General features: G+C 41.0%; 1 protein-coding gene across 2 annotated transcripts in view; it reads right to left on the minus strand.

The window, feature by feature from the left end:
- The window catches only part of MYH11 (myosin heavy chain 11), a 101,236-nt gene that overhangs the window by 20,248 nt on the left and 63,975 nt on the right, over positions 1 to 17,013 (minus strand). For both annotated transcript variants that reach the window (XM_030576944.1, XM_030576945.1), the window contains exons 8-24: positions 15,958 to 16,056; positions 14,987 to 15,130; positions 12,659 to 12,754; positions 11,371 to 11,489; positions 11,040 to 11,192; positions 10,242 to 10,415; positions 9,867 to 10,040; positions 9,190 to 9,304; positions 8,026 to 8,219; positions 6,752 to 6,873; positions 6,560 to 6,629; positions 6,235 to 6,395; positions 4,979 to 5,087; positions 4,196 to 4,327; positions 2,373 to 2,579; positions 1,608 to 1,745; positions 516 to 639 (exon numbers count right to left, since the gene is read on the minus strand). In XM_030576944.1, the coding sequence (XP_030432804.1) occupies positions 516 to 639; positions 1,608 to 1,745; positions 2,373 to 2,579; positions 4,196 to 4,327; positions 4,979 to 5,087; positions 6,235 to 6,395; positions 6,560 to 6,629; positions 6,752 to 6,873; positions 8,026 to 8,219; positions 9,190 to 9,304; positions 9,867 to 10,040; positions 10,242 to 10,415; positions 11,040 to 11,192; positions 11,371 to 11,489; positions 12,659 to 12,754; positions 14,987 to 15,130; positions 15,958 to 16,056 (2,331 nt within the window). The remainder of the gene's footprint in view (positions 1 to 515; positions 640 to 1,607; positions 1,746 to 2,372; positions 2,580 to 4,195; positions 4,328 to 4,978; positions 5,088 to 6,234; positions 6,396 to 6,559; positions 6,630 to 6,751; positions 6,874 to 8,025; positions 8,220 to 9,189; positions 9,305 to 9,866; positions 10,041 to 10,241; positions 10,416 to 11,039; positions 11,193 to 11,370; positions 11,490 to 12,658; positions 12,755 to 14,986; positions 15,131 to 15,957; positions 16,057 to 17,013) is intronic.

Here is a 17,013-nt window from a genome sequence, read left to right on the forward strand (position 1 = left end):
TAATTCTGAAGCACTAGTTTTTGCCATATTTTCTCTCTTGTGCTGACTAACAAAAAGGGATCTCTGTTTTGCTTATGCATTGTTCCCATCCCATAGTTTTTGTAGGTTGGGTTCATTCTCCAAGAAACACAAATGAAACTGTTAATTTCTTTTACCTTTATCTGACTTGGATTAAAAAAAAAAGATTAATAAATGAAAGCCTCGGTTTCTCATAAATATTGTAATACATAGTTCTAATTGGCCCCAGAATACTGAATCTGGCAAATACCATTTGAAATTAAAAGGGAAAAACAAACATACAAAACCATTAAAATTACAATTGTGTTACTTGGAAAGAGCCCCCCAGGGCTGTCATTAAAAATAAATTTTATTTGGTAATTGTTACAGAATTTCATGTTCTGGCATTTCAGAAAACCTAGATGGTAAATTTATCATCTCTATTTTTTTTAAAGGAGTCGTTTAAAAATACAACTCAAATAAGCAATTGATATAAAACCACCTTTGGTTTACAATACCTTCCAGTTCTGAAATCATTGATTCATGTTTGTTTTTCAGCTTTGTAAGGTTTTTGGCTTTTTCTTCTTCTTCTGCAAGATTTGTTGTTAAATCACTTATTCTCTCTTCAAGGAGTTTTCTTTCCTTAAGGAAAAAGAGTTTCCATTTACAGACAGAACATATATTATTTTTGCTCATGAAATGCCAACGTGCACACTAAAAAATAAATCAGATCTTTTTAAATGCCACATTTCCTGACAGTGTCACGTAGCACTTTGATTACAGAGGAGATGGAAAGTGGTGGATGCTTTCTATGAGATTAACTAGACTATTGACTCTTTATACCCACTCTATGCTAGCAAGTACTTGGGCAGCAATTCAGGAAAGTATTTTAACACATGCATACTTCCAGTGCATTTCTGAATCATGGCCTTAGGGTTTATGGGTGAAATTCCTTCTGTCCAGAGGACCAGCACAAGGCCTATGCATAATTAAAGCCCTCAAAATAGGATGTAAGTGGTGCATGAAGTGCTGGCCCTCTGCACGAGGTAACTCTACATACTTAACTTGATGCATAAGAAGTTGTACCAGTTATCCCAGATTGGGAGGAACACACAGATATCCTTTAGCAAATGTTATTGCACATCTGTCTTTTATCTCTTAGTATTCAGTTGTTTTAGAAAGCAAGTGGTATGGACATCCATGGAGATGGCACCAAGACGTAGCAGTAATATATTTAAACAACAGTTAGATGATTATGTACAATTTTATAAGTTAAAAGGAATTAGTGAGTTTTGTGCATAGGGGGAGCTGTCTGCTCTTTCTAGGAGCTAAAAGGGAATGTTTCCACTGATCTTGTTTAACTGCTATGGGAATTTTTGCTTGGAGATATTTTTGCCATTAGAGGACCCCAAAAGCCAACAACATTTAGATTTTTAATAGTCTAGGATAAACATGACAATGTTGTCACCAGCCCATTCCAGACACAAAGGGCTTATGGCCTGCTAGCTATGTGACTATGAAGGGCTAAGTTATTGTTACCACCAAAGCTGAAGAGGAGATCTTTTCATCTTACATTGATTTTGTGCTAAAACTGGGCCTATGACACTGACCTTGGTCAGCTTGTTGTTCTGATCATCCATTACGAGAATGTCATCTTCCATTTTCTTTATCTTGGCCTCTGCTGTTACTTTCTCAAGTTGTAGTTTTTGCCTTGCAGCTTCTTCTTCTTCCAGCTGGTCCTCAAGGTCCTTTTTGGTGGGGAAAAAAAGCCCCCAAAAACATGAATTCTAGAATGAATGTACTACAGGGCCTATTTTAGGCCTGCTCAAACCTATGTGGGCATATTAAAAGCTTTTCTAGTTTTAAGAAATGGGTGACCCATAAGGGTCTTGACAATACAGAAGGAAAGATTTAGTAATCTAGCCATTTAGAAAAGAAACTCTAAATATTTTAAATTGGGATAGGGGAAGAATGTGCCTGTCTACTATAAAAAATTACATGGAGAGGAAAACAGCAGAAATGCATTCCTACTACTGTGTAGCACAGGGGTTCTCAAACTGGGGGTTGTGACCCCTCAGGGGGCCACGAGGTTATTACATGGGGGGTTGCGAGCTGTCAGCCTCCACCCCAAACCCCTCTCTGCCTCTAGCATTTATAATCGTGTTAAATGTAAAAAAGGTTTTTTAATTTATTAGGAGGGTTGCACTCAGAGGCTTGCTGTGTGAAGGGGGTCACCAGTACAAATGTTTGAGAAACACTAGTATAGCAGATACATATTCCGCAACGTACTATATAGCAGCTACTTTCATATGATCAGTAGTTGCCAATTTTGTCAGCAAGGTGCAGTTGTATGAGCTGTACATAGGTTATAGTACCAGCATTTGTTGTTGCATCTTTTTCTTCTCAGTTTGCAACTGGTGACTGCGTTCCTCCTCCTCTTCAATCCTGGCCTCCATTTCATGCAGGATCTCCTCCAGCTCTTGCTTCTTAGCAGCTAGGCGGACTCTCATCTCCTCAGCTTCAGCATACAGTTCGGTCTCGGCCTGAAGCTGTTCCTGAAGGAGATTCTTTTCTTCACACAGCTAAGCAGATAAATGGATATGCATTTAAAACTTAGCTCACAAGTTACCCAGTGCTGCTTTCTTTAAGAAATATGTGGACAAATTGGAGAGACTGTCCAGAGAAGAGCAACCAGAGTAATATAAAGTTTAGAAAACCTGACCTATGAGGAAAGGTTAAAAAAATTGGGGCTTGCTCACTCTTGAGAAAAGAAGACTGAGTGGCGACGTGTTAAGTCAGATATGTTACAGGCTGTTATAAAGAGGACGATGACTTACTGTTCTCCATGTCCACCAAAGGTTATGTGATGGGGCAAGGCCGGATGGCTACAGTAAAGTACTGAGGAACAGGTATGTTAGTCCCAGGCTAAACAAATCCCTAGGACCATGGTAACCAAATGGCAGTTGCTCCAGGTTAATCAAGGCACCTAGGGCCAATTAAGATCTTTCTAGAAGGCAGTGGAGATAGCTACATTGATTAGAACACCTGCAGCCAATCAACGCAGGCTAATCAGGGCACCTGGGTTTAAAAAGGAGCTCACTCCAGTCAGGCAGGGAGGAGCCAGAGGAGAAGGAATGTGTGTGAGGAGTTGGGAGTGAGAGAGTGTACTGCTGGAGGATTGAGGACAAGCATTATCAGACACCAGGAGGAAGGTCCTGTGGTGAGGATAAAGAAGGTGTTTGGAGGAGGCCATGGGGAAGTAGCCCAGAGAGTTGTAGCTGTCATGCAGCTGTTACAGGAGGCACTACACACAGCTGCAATCCACAGGGCCCTGGGCTGGAACCTGGAGTAGAGGGCAGGCCTGGGTTCCCCCCAAACCTTGCAACTCCTGATCAGACACAGGAGGAGTTGACCCAGACTGTGGGTTCCACCAGAGAGGAAGATCACTGAGGTGAGCAAATTCACCAGTAAGCACAGGACCCACCAAGGTAAAAGAGGAACTTTGTCACAGTAGGACAAGAAGTAATCAGTTTAATTTTGCATCAAGAGATATTTAGATTAGATATTAGGAAAAGCTTTCTAATTAGAAGGGTAGTTAAACTCAGGAATAGGTTTCTAAGGTAAATTGTGAAATCCTTGTCTTTGGAGCTTTTTAAGAACAGTTTAGACAAATGCTTATCAAGGATGGTCTAGGTTTATTTGATCCTGTCTCAGTGCAGGAGGCTGAATAGACGATGTTGTGAGCTCCCTTCCAGCCCTATATTTCTATGAGGGAGTGACAGCTCAGTGGTTTGAGCATTGGCCTACTAAACCCAGGGTTGTGAGTTCAATCCTTGAGGGGGCCACTTAAGGATCTAGGGCAAAATCAGTACTTGGTCCTGCTAGAGGAGGCAGGGGGCTGGACACAATGACTTTTCAGGGTCCCTTCCAGCTCTATGAGATAGGTATATCTCCATATATACATAGTCCATGGTTCTCATAGACTGCCACTGAATAGAGATTAGTACACTGATAGGAGGTTTAGGGTCCAGGCTCTTGAAGTCTGGCAGTAGACTGTAGTGTGCTTTGGTTCAGGTCCATTGACAGTAAGAGGATCATAAGGAGAATAGACCCTTTTGCTGGTATTTTGTAACATTTAATAATCTTCTAAAAATAAAAAAATTGATAAAGTTTCCAGTGGTCCACAACTGTATGTCACCTGATTGTGTTTCAACTCCAGTTCCTTCAATTCACTCTCTGCTTTTTGTTGTCTTTCCTTCGTTCTCTGTAGCTCCTCATCTTTGGCCTGCATTTCTTCCTCTTGGCGGGTGACTTGTAAGAGTGGTTTCACCTGAAAAACCAAGTACGAATGTTCCTTTTCAGCATTTACTTTAGTGAATGCAATATTTATCAAGGATGCCAGACTGACAGCCCTGTGGATGAACTTTTGTATTATGAAGGTAGTGGAGAAATACAGCACAGTCAGTTCCAGTGCAAGCTTCCCCACACCACTGAGCTTCAGCAGCACTGAAAGGCCATTTCTCTGTTAAAAAGGCTATTTCATTCTTTGGGTCATGTCAGTCCTTTGACTCTCTGATGAGACTTATCATGAAACGGGACAATTAGAACAAGATATGATGGGGAGTTGTGATGCAGGGCACCTCTTCACTAATGCATTTCAGTTTCTGATATGAAATTAAAGATCTAAACATGCTAATTCTTCTTGTGTGAATCCTTTTCAGGGGCTTATTTTCATCATCTGAATAAAGACAGATTGACCCATACTTTTCTAGAGATATGTTCAAAACATTCCAGAGATATGTTCAAAACTTTTCTGATAATGAGCCCAATCTTAAACAGTCTGAAATCAGTGATTATAACGGACTTGGGAGCAGGCCCTATAGGTCAGTAACAGTCCTTTCTCCTAACATGACTTGGAATCCTAGACAATCTCTCTCATTTGGAAGGCTGAAGAGAAATTCACTGAATGACAATCACTTACTTTAGTGAACAGTCTCCACCATTGCCAGTTCCTTAACTTCAGGTAAGCAGAACAGTTTCTCTGAATGACCCTCATTGCTGTTAACTGCTGCTGTTTCTTGGCAAAGGCCCTATAATTAAATACAAAGCAACTTCCTTCAAATAATCTGATAATAGTGAGCACAAGTTGTCTGCACAATACATTTCAAACAAAGCAACGCTGGTGCACGAATCTGTAAAAGTTTGAGATGTCTGGTGCAAACTCTTTCACTTTAAAAGTCTCTCATTATTTGTGGTACTCATAGGAAAGGTAGTAATTTTGTCTGTCTTTTCAATATTTTATTCTGCTGTTTTTAGAATGGCTTAATTGTAGAGATAGGATCAAACCACAAAATCCAGATCTGAGTAGGGACATCTCCAGAATCCTGGGTATGCAGGCACTCGGATCTTGGTTTTTTATTCAGGTCAGCACTCCAGACACCAGCGCTCCAAGCATGTGCCTGGGGTGGAAGCTGCAGGGGGCACCCTGCCGGTCCCTGCAAGGGTGGCAGTCAGACAGCCTTCGGCGGCAATTCAGCGGCGGGTATGCCGAATCCGCAGGACCAGCGGACCTCCCGCAGGCAAGGTGCCGAAGGCAGCCTGCCTGCCGTGCTTGGAGTGGCAAAAAAGATAGTCACCCCTGATTCAGGTCCATCATTCTTTAATCATACCATATTTAAAATTGTTTGTTTGCTCAGAAATCTGAGGGCCTTGATGGAAGGGCCTAAGGGAAGAACCTTTATTGTTAATATTTAAAAAATGGGCTTTTACCTCTTAGAGTGCTTGGTTGGTTTAAAATTAATTGGGAGTATGGTCAGGTGACTCAAGTGCTCAGGTCCAAGCTCTGTATCAATGGGGTTTAACACTTTACAAATGGCATCAGCTTTATTATTTATATTTATTATTTGTATTGTGGTAGCATCTAGCATTCCTAGTCATGGACCAGAACTCTGTTGTGCCAGGGGACGTACAAATACAGAACAAAAAGACAGTCCTTGCAGTTTACAGTCTGAGTAGTTGGAGTACATATATTCTATGTAATTGATCTTATTAGATTCTTAAGGGGAAGGAGTATGTCCTCTTATGTACATGTACTGCACCTGACACCTTTGCATTACAGTGGCACCCACAATGTCACAATAACTATAAACCTCATTTTAAAAAAGAAGCCTCAAGTTGTAATGCAGCTAACTACACATCGCCATAGACTTTATTGTGTTTCTGACAATGCAGTCTTACTTTCTTGCCAGGTAGCCTCGACTTTGAGCCTGGAAAGCAATAATAATATCTGTGATTTTCAAGTCCCTTTCCTCTTCTAGATGAGCCAGGACACCAGTTCTGAAGAAGATTTTACTTTGTCCAATCCTGTACAAGTTGGCATCAAGTTCTAATGCTTTGATCTATTGGGAGGGAAACAAGGATATTTTGTGGACTCCGTCATTACAGTTCAGTCTTATACTTTGCATTGGAATGACTTTTACACTGTTAGCAGAAAAATTAACTATTTCCATGTAAAATGTATGTTACTGCCTTTATTAATTTTGGTTGAAAACATTCTGCTCACCATCAGTATACAAGCCTGTTTCCCATCCATAAATCCTTTAGGAATAGCATTTGAGGCAAGAATTTCATATCTGTAAACAAAATGGCACAGAATAGGAAAACCAATTATTTAGCACAGACGTAATCTTAGTTTCACACAGATTAATGTGTATTACAACGCTCCAAATCATGTGGTACTATAGCAGTGTCCTACCGCTGGCGGAATTCCTGGAAGACAATTCTGTTGGGGAATCCTTGCCGGCAGATACGAATCCCTTCCAGGACACCATTGCATCGTAACTGCTCCAGCACTAAATGGGCATCAAGTTTGCCAGCCTGTGGAATAAAGACATTTTCAGTTTTAGTATATAAAATAAATGAGGAAAGAAGATAGAAGTTTAGAAAGTGTATTACTGGCACAGCCTTATAATGGAAGATATGACCTATGAGGAAAGGTTACAAAAATTGGGCATGTTTAGTCTTGAGAAAAGAAGATTAAAGTGAGAACTGATAAGTTTTCAGATACGCTAAGGACTGTTATAAAGAGGATGGGGATCAGTTGTTCTCTGCATCCCTGAAGGTAGGACAAGAAGTAATCGGCTATATCTGTAGCAAGGGAGATTTAGGTAAAACTTTCTAACTACAAGGCTATGTAAGCTCTGGAATAGACTTCCAAGAGAGGTTGTAGAATCCCCATCATGGGAGGTTTTAAGAACAGGTTGGACAAACACCTGTCAAGGATGGTCTAAGTTTACTTGGTCCTGCCTCAGCAACGGGGACTGGGCTTGCTGATCTCTCAGGGTCCCTTCTAGCCCTACATTTCTATATTTCTGTAATACTGTCATCTGCAAAAGTGTTCTCCAGGTAGTGGGTCATGATCTACCAGTGGGTCATGGGAAGGTTGTACATGGATTGTGGGCCTGCTGTGGAGGCCTCAAGGGGGCAGGTTTGGAAAGCGACCCTGCCCCACACTCACCCACAGTGGTGGCTCCTGTCCAGGGGCTGGGCCTTGGCCTGGCTCCCTTGTCTAGGTGTTGTGACCTGTCGTTACAATCCAGTGTACTAGTTCACAGGGCCACTCACTCAAATTTGGCCTGGCTATGCCCCTGTCATGATGGAGGGGTGACCAGGCCAAATCTGAGTAGTTCTGTGACCCTGTGCACCAGGTTTAATGCCACTCACTCAAATGAAGTCTGGTTTTCCCTTTGTCATGACATTAGGGGCAGCTGGGCCAAATGTGGGTGCTGCTGTGATCCCATGTGCCAGGTACCAACGCTGAGGGCCATGTCCAACACCATGGACAGGAGCTGCCATTGTGGGGTGAGTATAGGGAAGCTTTCTCTCCAACCCATCCCCATTCCTGGCGCTTCCCATCTGCATGAGGCTGGGATAGGATTTCCCTAGTAAAAAGTCTGGAAATCAGTGGAGTCTACAGTATATTGTTATAGTTACTAGAACTTGACAAGAACCTGAGCATTTGAAACGTACCCTTTTTTCATGATTTGGAATGATACAACGGACAAAGTTTGGATTTGTGTTCCTTAGGGTAGTCATCAGCTTGGTCAGTTGCTCCTTATAGAGTTGCCCAACAGTACGGAACATGCCCTTCTTGGTTTTTGAAGAACTAGGGAGTGAACTTTCAGTCATCTTTGCCATCTGGTCCAGCCCCACTATGCGGTCCACTGAAACATAAAAGCAAATGTGAATGGAACCTCTCAGAGGTCTTCAAAGTTCATTGCTTCTGGCATAATTGCACATATTATTAAAATATAGTATAATCTAACTGTATATTGTGGTACTATATAAAAGTTTAGTAGCAACAGTCAGAGATATAGACAAGATTAAATATCCGGTAAGGTCTACTACTTCTGTGTCAATGCTGAAAATACAACTTGTTAGGGACTGATGACTGAATACAGTGCTGTTGAACACATGGCTATTAATAGAGAATACTTAGCCCTTATATATGGGCTTACATCTACCCTACAAACATTATGCTTGCCTCACAACACCCTACACGGGTAGAATGATTAAGCAGATTAGAACTGGGAAAAATACCCACCACCACCTCCTGATTCCCACCCCAGTGTTGCACACACTGGACCACACTCCCTTCTGGGTCATTTCCCCTGATTATCTCAATGTTTGGGTTATCCGCCAAGTCCTTTGGAAAAATTAGAGTTCTGCTGTTTATATTGTACATATGTTTATACAACTCCTTGTGATTCTTTAAGATTAAGAGTGCTATGTAATAAAAGATCATACTCGAAGGGGCCACTGAAATTATACCTCCTTAGCAATGCTGATGTGGCACTCATTTGAGATGTGGGAATGAGATATGGATTGTACACGATCACTCTTCAGAAGTAAAAACAATATAAGCTGCTCAATGTTACATGTTCAATAATAGATACATGCTGAATCTTCATTTTCATGATCTCTTTGGATGGCATTTTTAAGTAAGTGATTTGATGGAGCTTAAGCCATACATGCTGTCTCTAAGGAGTACAGTTTAAGGATTTAATATGCTTAGGGGAAAGGATTTTAATGCCTTGTACCTAACACTGATAAGAGACAGAAAGCAATCAGAACAGGTCCTAAAGAATGACAGCTCTTTACTCAACGTTACAAGCTTAGCGTTCAGATTCATACCATCTTTCCAAAGGTCTGCCACAAATTTGTCTGAAGACTGATTCAGCAGAGAAGTCACATTGTCATTTAGTGGATCCATGTTCTTCGTTAGCCAGGCAGTTGCACTGTAGTTAACCTTTAGAAAACATCACTCATGTAAAAATCTGTTCTCAGTCAGGAATTTTGACAGTGAGGGCCCTGATCCTGACTGGGAACTTTGGGCGCTATAACAATCCAAATAATAACAATAATGTGAAATACCCTGTGTAAATAGGATTTGCTCACATGGATTAAGGTTGGTACATATGTGGCTCTTAAAGGTTAATGCCCTCATATTTTGGGGGCCCAATCCTCTTGCCCTATCCACATCAGTGGACTCCTGCTATCTTTGTGAATTTGTTTGGAGAATCCACAATAGTGGCATTGCTGAGAAACACAGCTTTGGGCTAACTCTGCTCAGATTGAAATCAATGGATTTCACCAGGGATGGACTTCAGTGGGAGCAAAATTAGATCAGCTCTGAGCGCTTTCTACATGTTACAGAATGAAAGCACTTTTTATTCCAGCAAACTAAGTCACTCTCAGTACTTTGATTCTATTTCTCGGCAATCTCTCACACTTTGGCTGTATATTTCACTGTTTGGACATCAAAGAGTTACAAGTGTTGTACAATAAGAGAACTTAGTCCTGTCCAATACCCTTCCTGCATAGTGGATTATGGAGAACTCAGTTTTGTCTTTGAGTTGTTTAGGCTTCTGGAACTTGGCATGACTGCCTTGTTCTTGACACAGTTTCTCTACAAAAGATGTGTCTGTAGCTTTGGGGAACCAGCACTCTTCATCCAGGAGAGCCAGGACACCAGGTGGGTTGTTCTGCAACATAAGCAGTAGACACATCAGTCATATATAATGAAAGAAAACCGTCTTCAGTTTCCTCTAGGTTATTATTAATCATGCTCTGAAACAATGGAGCCCAAAAGTCTAAAGTTACACAAAGCCCCTGTTGGACTGAGATATAAGCATCCCTTATCCAACCTACACAATGTTGTCCCACCTGAAGACATGTAATCTTACCGGTCTTTCAATCAGCTCAATGCAAGGTTGCAGATCAAGGCCAAAGTCAATGAAATTCCATTCAATGCCCTCACGCTGATACTCCTCCTGCTCTAGTATGAACATTGTGTGGTTGAAGAGCTGCTGAAGTTTCTCATTTGTGTAATTGATACACAATTGCTCAAAAGAATTGACCTTAAAATGGAATGAAAAAACTGAATTATTACGTTTAAAAATAAATGTACAAGAGAAATTTGAAAAGTAAGATAACATTTTGTATCTTCTAGTTCTTTTATTAGCAATAATCGTTACATTATAAGGGAGTAGATTTTACTATCCTAACCTTGGCTTTACATGAAAATTTACATTAGACTCTTACACAAGGTTAACCAGCTATAGTTAAGTTTGTTTTCTCAACTAAATGTAATTCTCAATAGTTTTATGTAGGTGCCTCTTTATCACTGAAGTAGTACGAGTTTATAATCCACTAAGTGCATTCCTTAAATTTCTGAGTACCCAACCTGTCTCTTTACAAACTTCACAGACCAATGTTCAGTGTATTCCCACCCTACACAGTTCTAGTACGCTGCTTAAGGCCCCAATCCTCCCCTGGGGATGGAGCAGGTTGATCCCTGCATCTATACAGAGCCCTTCAGTGCTGTGCAGTTGCAGAGGGTCTGCCCACCTGGTTCTCAAAGCAGGATCAGGGTTTAAGACTTTTAGAAAAAGACAGATAATGAGGCTGACTAAAACCAAAGAGCGAAATACACAAGTGGGAAGTTAAAATGTTCAGATCATCTTGTGCCAAGTAGTACATACCTCAAAAATCTCAAATCCAGCGATATCAAGGATCCCCAGGAAAGACGCACCTTGTCTTTTTGTTTTATCCAGAGCTTTGTTCACACGAGTAAGAATCCAACGGAACAGACGTTCATAGGTTGCTTTGGCTAAAGCCTCTACCGCAAAGTCTGCCTATTAAAGCAGGGCAGGGAAGAAGATATGAAATGAATGAACAAATCAGAATCAGATGCTATCTTCCATATAGAACAGTACATGAGGTGCAGGGGATAGGATTGCCCATCCCTCCTCCCCCCGCCACTGATTTTTAAAGAAGAAAGTTAGCAGAGTTAAGGAGATCACAAATTGATACCTGCTCTTTGGTCTGGGCTTTCTGAACAACATCTCGTCCAACTTTGATCCGTGGTGTTAGGATTGCCCTTGTGAAATCTGTCACATTAATACCCATCAGGTGACACACTTTCTGTGCAGCTACAATAAAGAGAACAAAATTCTATTTCACACTGGATTTTTTCATAGTAGATCAATAAATATCCATGCTAGGAGTATGTCTAATGATGAACCCATTATCCCTCCATTCCATTAAAATATCTTCCTCATGCATATGCAAAAGAGACTCCACAAGTCTCATTCACAACACCAGCAGCATAGGCATTGTTCAGCCACGTAGGACTCAAGATCACCGGATACGATGCATGTTAATTTTGTTAATTGAAAGTGCAGAATCTCTTTTTCAATAGTTGCAGCATCAGTGGAAATCAACAATGAAAATGAGAAGACTGGTGCAAATTACATTTACTTAACAGTCTGTGATGGAGTGTGTTTCCACACTGGCAGTGAAATGATTAATAGGAGTCTCAGAGAGCAATTAGCACCCCTGGTTGCACCTGGAGGGTGGGTTAGGCCCAATTAAAGTCAAGACCCAGCTAGGGAGCAGCTGGGTGGTTACTATAAAGAGAAGAAGTCCAGACTAGAAAGGAGGGATACTGGAAAGACAAGGGAGTGGTGCAAGTTGCTTTAATGATCCCTGAAACAGAGTAGGAATTGGACTTCTAGGGAGGAAGCCCTGGGAGGTGTTGCTCATTACAAGAGCTGGAAGGAACATTGTAGAGCCTAGAGAGGATAAAAGGGTCCTAAAGATGGACCAAGGTAGGAAAGCCAAGGCAGCCAGGGGTCTACAGGAGCAGAACTTGACTGTTCAGTGCAGTGGTACTGAACTGTAGAGGGAAGGCCTAGGCACTCCTACCAGTGACTTGTGAAAGGTGGTATGAACCTCCCTCCCACACACATCCATCTTTGAGATAAGGGGCAAGGGCTGTGGAGAGCCTAGAGACAAGGGGAGTGAAGACCACAGGGCCCAGAGTTGCAGGTCAGACACCTGATATAAGGTCACTGGACAATTGTTTTGTGGGATTCTCTGTTACCCTGGAAAGAGTCAGACTGAATGTGACCTGGCTGGTGGGTTGAGTGGTGAGAAGAGGCAGGGCTAGAGTCAGCAGAGGTTTCTAGATGAGGAGAGCTTGCTACGCTACATTATGCCACACTATTAGGGTGTGCGCAAGCAGTGACTCCATCTTTGACACAGACATTTTATGCTATTCGTGGTTTTCAGTTTAAATTTTGAAGAGATAAAATTATACCAGTGTCATCTGGCATAGAAGCTTGATCAGTATTTCTCTCCTTCTTGAAAATAATATTACCCAGCTGTAGGACAGATGAAACAACCTTCAGCATTGCTGTAAAATAAATTAAAGAGTAAAATGTCAGGAATTCTATCAACAGAAATAATAGGCATATAATCAAAAATGACTGTCCCCTAAACAGCTATTTTATAGTGTAGACCATATCTTAAGAGATTCTCTCTCATGGGTTTAACCTCCTCTTCCAGTTATGATGATCAGGGCCATCTCCGTGCCTTGGTGACTGCAACACATCAGGAGCAACTAAAGCAGTTGCTTACACGGGGAAGTCATGTTAGAAAAGCAGGTGATGTATCTGTTGCTCACTTTTAATACTGTTTAATAGCTGGAAATAAGAAGAGCAGCCAGCACCATGTCAGGTATTCACCACCACCACTTAGCACTCTGAGCACTGTTGATGGTTCATGGACCATAGGTTGGGAACTACTGTGTTGTAGTGTGTTATTTTATAGTAATTGTCTTAATATACTTCTAAGAGCAAAAGGATTTAACTTATCAGTTCCATGGAATTAAAGGTAAGCACATGTAAAAGTCTTGCAAATTTGGGGCTAAACATCATCTGATTGAAGTGCAATTCCAGAGGCGTGCATTAACATAACACTGCATTGCCTTAGATGTTAAAATACATTGTCACTTTACAAACCAGATTGTCTTTCAGGGGTTAATTCTTCTTTTTGCTAGATTTCTAGACTTGTACAAACAGAGAATGATGCAGCATGTTCATATTTTGGGGGTTCAGGAATGGGGGATTAAGGGATCAATACAAAGAATTACTATTGATGCCAGTGAGAGGTGCAGGTATCATGTCCTCCTGCATGCTTTGATGGGATATGAGACCTGCCATCTTTATTAAACTAGACATTTTTTAATCCAATCTGGAAAGGTGCTAAATTGCTGCTATGCAGGGTTTAGCACCCTCAGTTCCTAATGAAATTAGTGGGAGCTGATGGAGTTCTCAGCACCTCACAGGCTCAGTTTTGATCGATGTGGTCAGTAATAAGATCTCCATTGTCCTGGCTACCAGGTGTCACTTCAGGTATGAAGACTAACACAACCTGGGGGGAGCAGGGGAGGGGGAGAAGCACACATACAGTGTCATGACAGTTAAAAACCACAAACTGTCAGTTAAGAGGGTTCTTCTATGTCTGCATTTGTGTACATTTTCAAGATAGTTTAGGCTGGTTGTTCATGTCCCTCTGCCCTGAACCTCCAGATAATACTAGTATAACTGCTCAAGGCAGGCCCAATTCCTTCAAATTTAAGTCATAATATTTTGCAACTTTTTTTTTGGTCATCTTTGTTGGAAAGTGCCTAAAAACTATCTTTAAATGATCATTAGTAGTGAGCATGTGTGGAGTTCGGTCAGCTGGAATGCTTAAAAGTCTGTCCTTTAATAGCCATGTTTTACCTTTCAAGGCCCAATTTTTAAAATACTACTGGATGTTGACAACTGTATTGATGGTTTGTCATTCAAATGAGTTTGGAATGCATGTGACGTTCCCTCACCAAGCAGCTCTCATGGGATTTGTCACTTCTGACACTGATGAAAAAACCTTTGTAATTCGTCAATTACACAGACAGCAAAACATGTAGAAATAATTTCAGGTGATCCACATTTAAGATACGTATGCACTACATACATATCTGTGTTTGTTCTATGCATTATATTTTGCATATAATCCAATACAGTTTATTTTCTCATTCTAACGTACATAGTAACTCTTTTCATCTTATAACTTATTCCATTTTCAGTAATGGAACTCTTGCCAGTTTAATCACATTCTGGGTGAGACTTTCAAAGATGTTCAGTTTAGCCATCATTTCAGTGGGGACAGAAGTAGGCCAATGCTAAGTGTTTTTGAAAACCTCCACCCTAGAACAACATTTAGCGCTTACAGAGCAATTTCTATTTTTGTCAGTCTTTTCAAACATATAATCAGTTAGGCCTCCTTGCATAGCAAAGCCAACATTCACTCCAGACTTCCTGCCGCATCATCCTTCCCCCTTTCTTTTTGTACGAAAAGGTTTAGAGAGCTGAAGTGAGGCCGCATCTCCAGAGAGGCCTGGACATGAACCTTGAATAATATTAACTTCCTAATATGAAACTACATGTTCATTTACATTCAGCTTACATAGTGGCACATCTTGAGAAGAATCCATTGCTGTACATGTGTGCACAGGGATTACAGCAATATTTCTTACTTTTACAAGCATCAGCTTATTGCTCTATGTGCTTTACTTGACCTAAAGCTTGCTAGCAATTCTTACCAAGCTGCTCCTCTTCACTAAAACCCATAATTGTCATGGCTTCCAAGGTCTCCTGGAACATCTCATCATCTTGCTGACCAGGAATAGGCACGTGGCCATTAGATAAAAATGTATAGTTGTTGAAACTTTCCAGCAATAAATCCTCTATAAAAGGTGAAGAAAAAAATCAACTTAGAGAAAAGAATTTAACACACACCCATACTAGAAATCAGAATCTCATCCATTATTCAGAGTATAAAGTCTGCTTTTAAGTTCTCAAATCTTGGGACTGTTAAGTCCATTCCCCGGATGCAAAGCAGACAAAAAAAACAAAACAAAACAAAAAACCAGTGGTTTGCCAACTGGGGATTTCCCTTGTGTGTGGAATTTTGGGTGGTGTAGAGTTACCATGACCTAAATTTTCAAAAGTTACTAGTGACTTTGTGTGCCTCCACTCACTACTAGCTTTTAAAAATGTATTCTTCCAGCTGCCAGTGAAGGTGGAATGGCTCCAGGAAAAAGGGCATAGCCAGGGCATCTTTGTCCTGGCAATTCCTGATTGCTGCAATGATCCTCAAAGTCAGGCATGCACTATATCTCTGAGCAGGGCCGTGCACTTCCTGATCAGCTGTGATCTGATCCATTGTTTCCATCAAGCTTTTTCAAATTTAATGTTTTTCTAAAAAATTCCATATTTCTACTCATTTTAGAAGTCGGCTTTTTTAGACCTAGGGACTTGCCCCTGATCTATTAGTGGACCCTTCTCTATTTGCGCTGGGGTGACCTGTGAACTGCAAACCACCAGTTACAGATGCACATAAGTTGGGACAGTTCTACAACTCTTGAGTAGAATTGTTTAGAACAGCCAAGGAACTCTCATTACTTATGACAAGGATTGAATAAAATTACAGTTTCAGACACTAAGGTCAATTACGTAACTGAGCTCTTTACAACTGCTGCTCAGATAGTTCAGCTTAAGATAAGTAACTTACTTTTCATTTGTTCCCCAGTGCCAGCAATCATATAGTAAAAGATATGAAATGTTCGCTCATCTCTAGCCTGGCGAATAGCACGAGACTTTTCAAGCAAATCTGGACGTTATGTATGTTAAAAAAAAAATCTTATTGGCATATTTCACTCAGTGCCTTAGTACCACCAGTGGCACATATTGGATATTAGCTTGTCTAACAAACATGGGTCTGATTCTGCAATCACTTGCTTCCATATGTAGTGCTTATTAATGATGTTAATTGAAATACTCACAAGAAGTGATACGAATGCTCGGTTGAGTGCTTACTACCATGAGGAGTCCCATTTTATATCTGATCAATGGTGCTAAACAGGGTAGCATTCATTACATGTAGGCCTAGGTGTATACAGAACCAGGCCTAATCTGAATAGTTTACATGATATTTGTCATGTCATGCTGTGATGCCCTTCTTCCTCAAGAGTATACTAGGATCTGATTCCCAGACGGGTTAAATCTTTTAACATCAACCAGTGTCTTCAGCACCTTTCCAGAAGCACTGTGCTCAAGGTTGGTGTAGGAGATAAAAAAATAAAAATAAAAACTAAACTATTTTAATGACTATCTAATCTGCTAAAATTAGAGTTGGCAACATGTACATATGGCACATGTGAATTGTGAAGAATAGTGCAGTAATGGTTCTTTTAAGCCCTTGGATCAACATGGTTTTCTGAAGGAACAGGATCAGACCTTTAGTTCATAAGCCAAAAACTTTAAAGTTTGCCCCAGCCTGAACATCTTCTCTGCAATGAAAGAGTCCCTTAGCCTCAGCCCCCAAGTCAGTTGACACAGGGCAGCCATAGGTTTTTAACTGCAGTGTAGACATACCCTCAGTCTGCCATTTGAAATGGAGGAGGTGGGGAAAAGGATGTGAAGACCAAGTAGGGGAATCTGCAGAATCAGCAGCAGAAAAGCTGTTTGCAAATGTCCAGCGTTTGGACCTTGGTGGTGCACTCCAGTGCCAGAAATATTGGCACAGAACAGACGTTTTATGAGCCCCAAGGATAAATGATGTCTGGCA

The sequence above is a fragment of the Gopherus evgoodei genome, chromosome 10 (genome assembly GCF_007399415.2).
Source record: "Gopherus evgoodei ecotype Sinaloan lineage chromosome 10, rGopEvg1_v1.p, whole genome shotgun sequence".
In the NCBI taxonomy this organism is placed as follows: domain Eukaryota; kingdom Metazoa; phylum Chordata; order Testudines; family Testudinidae; genus Gopherus; species Gopherus evgoodei.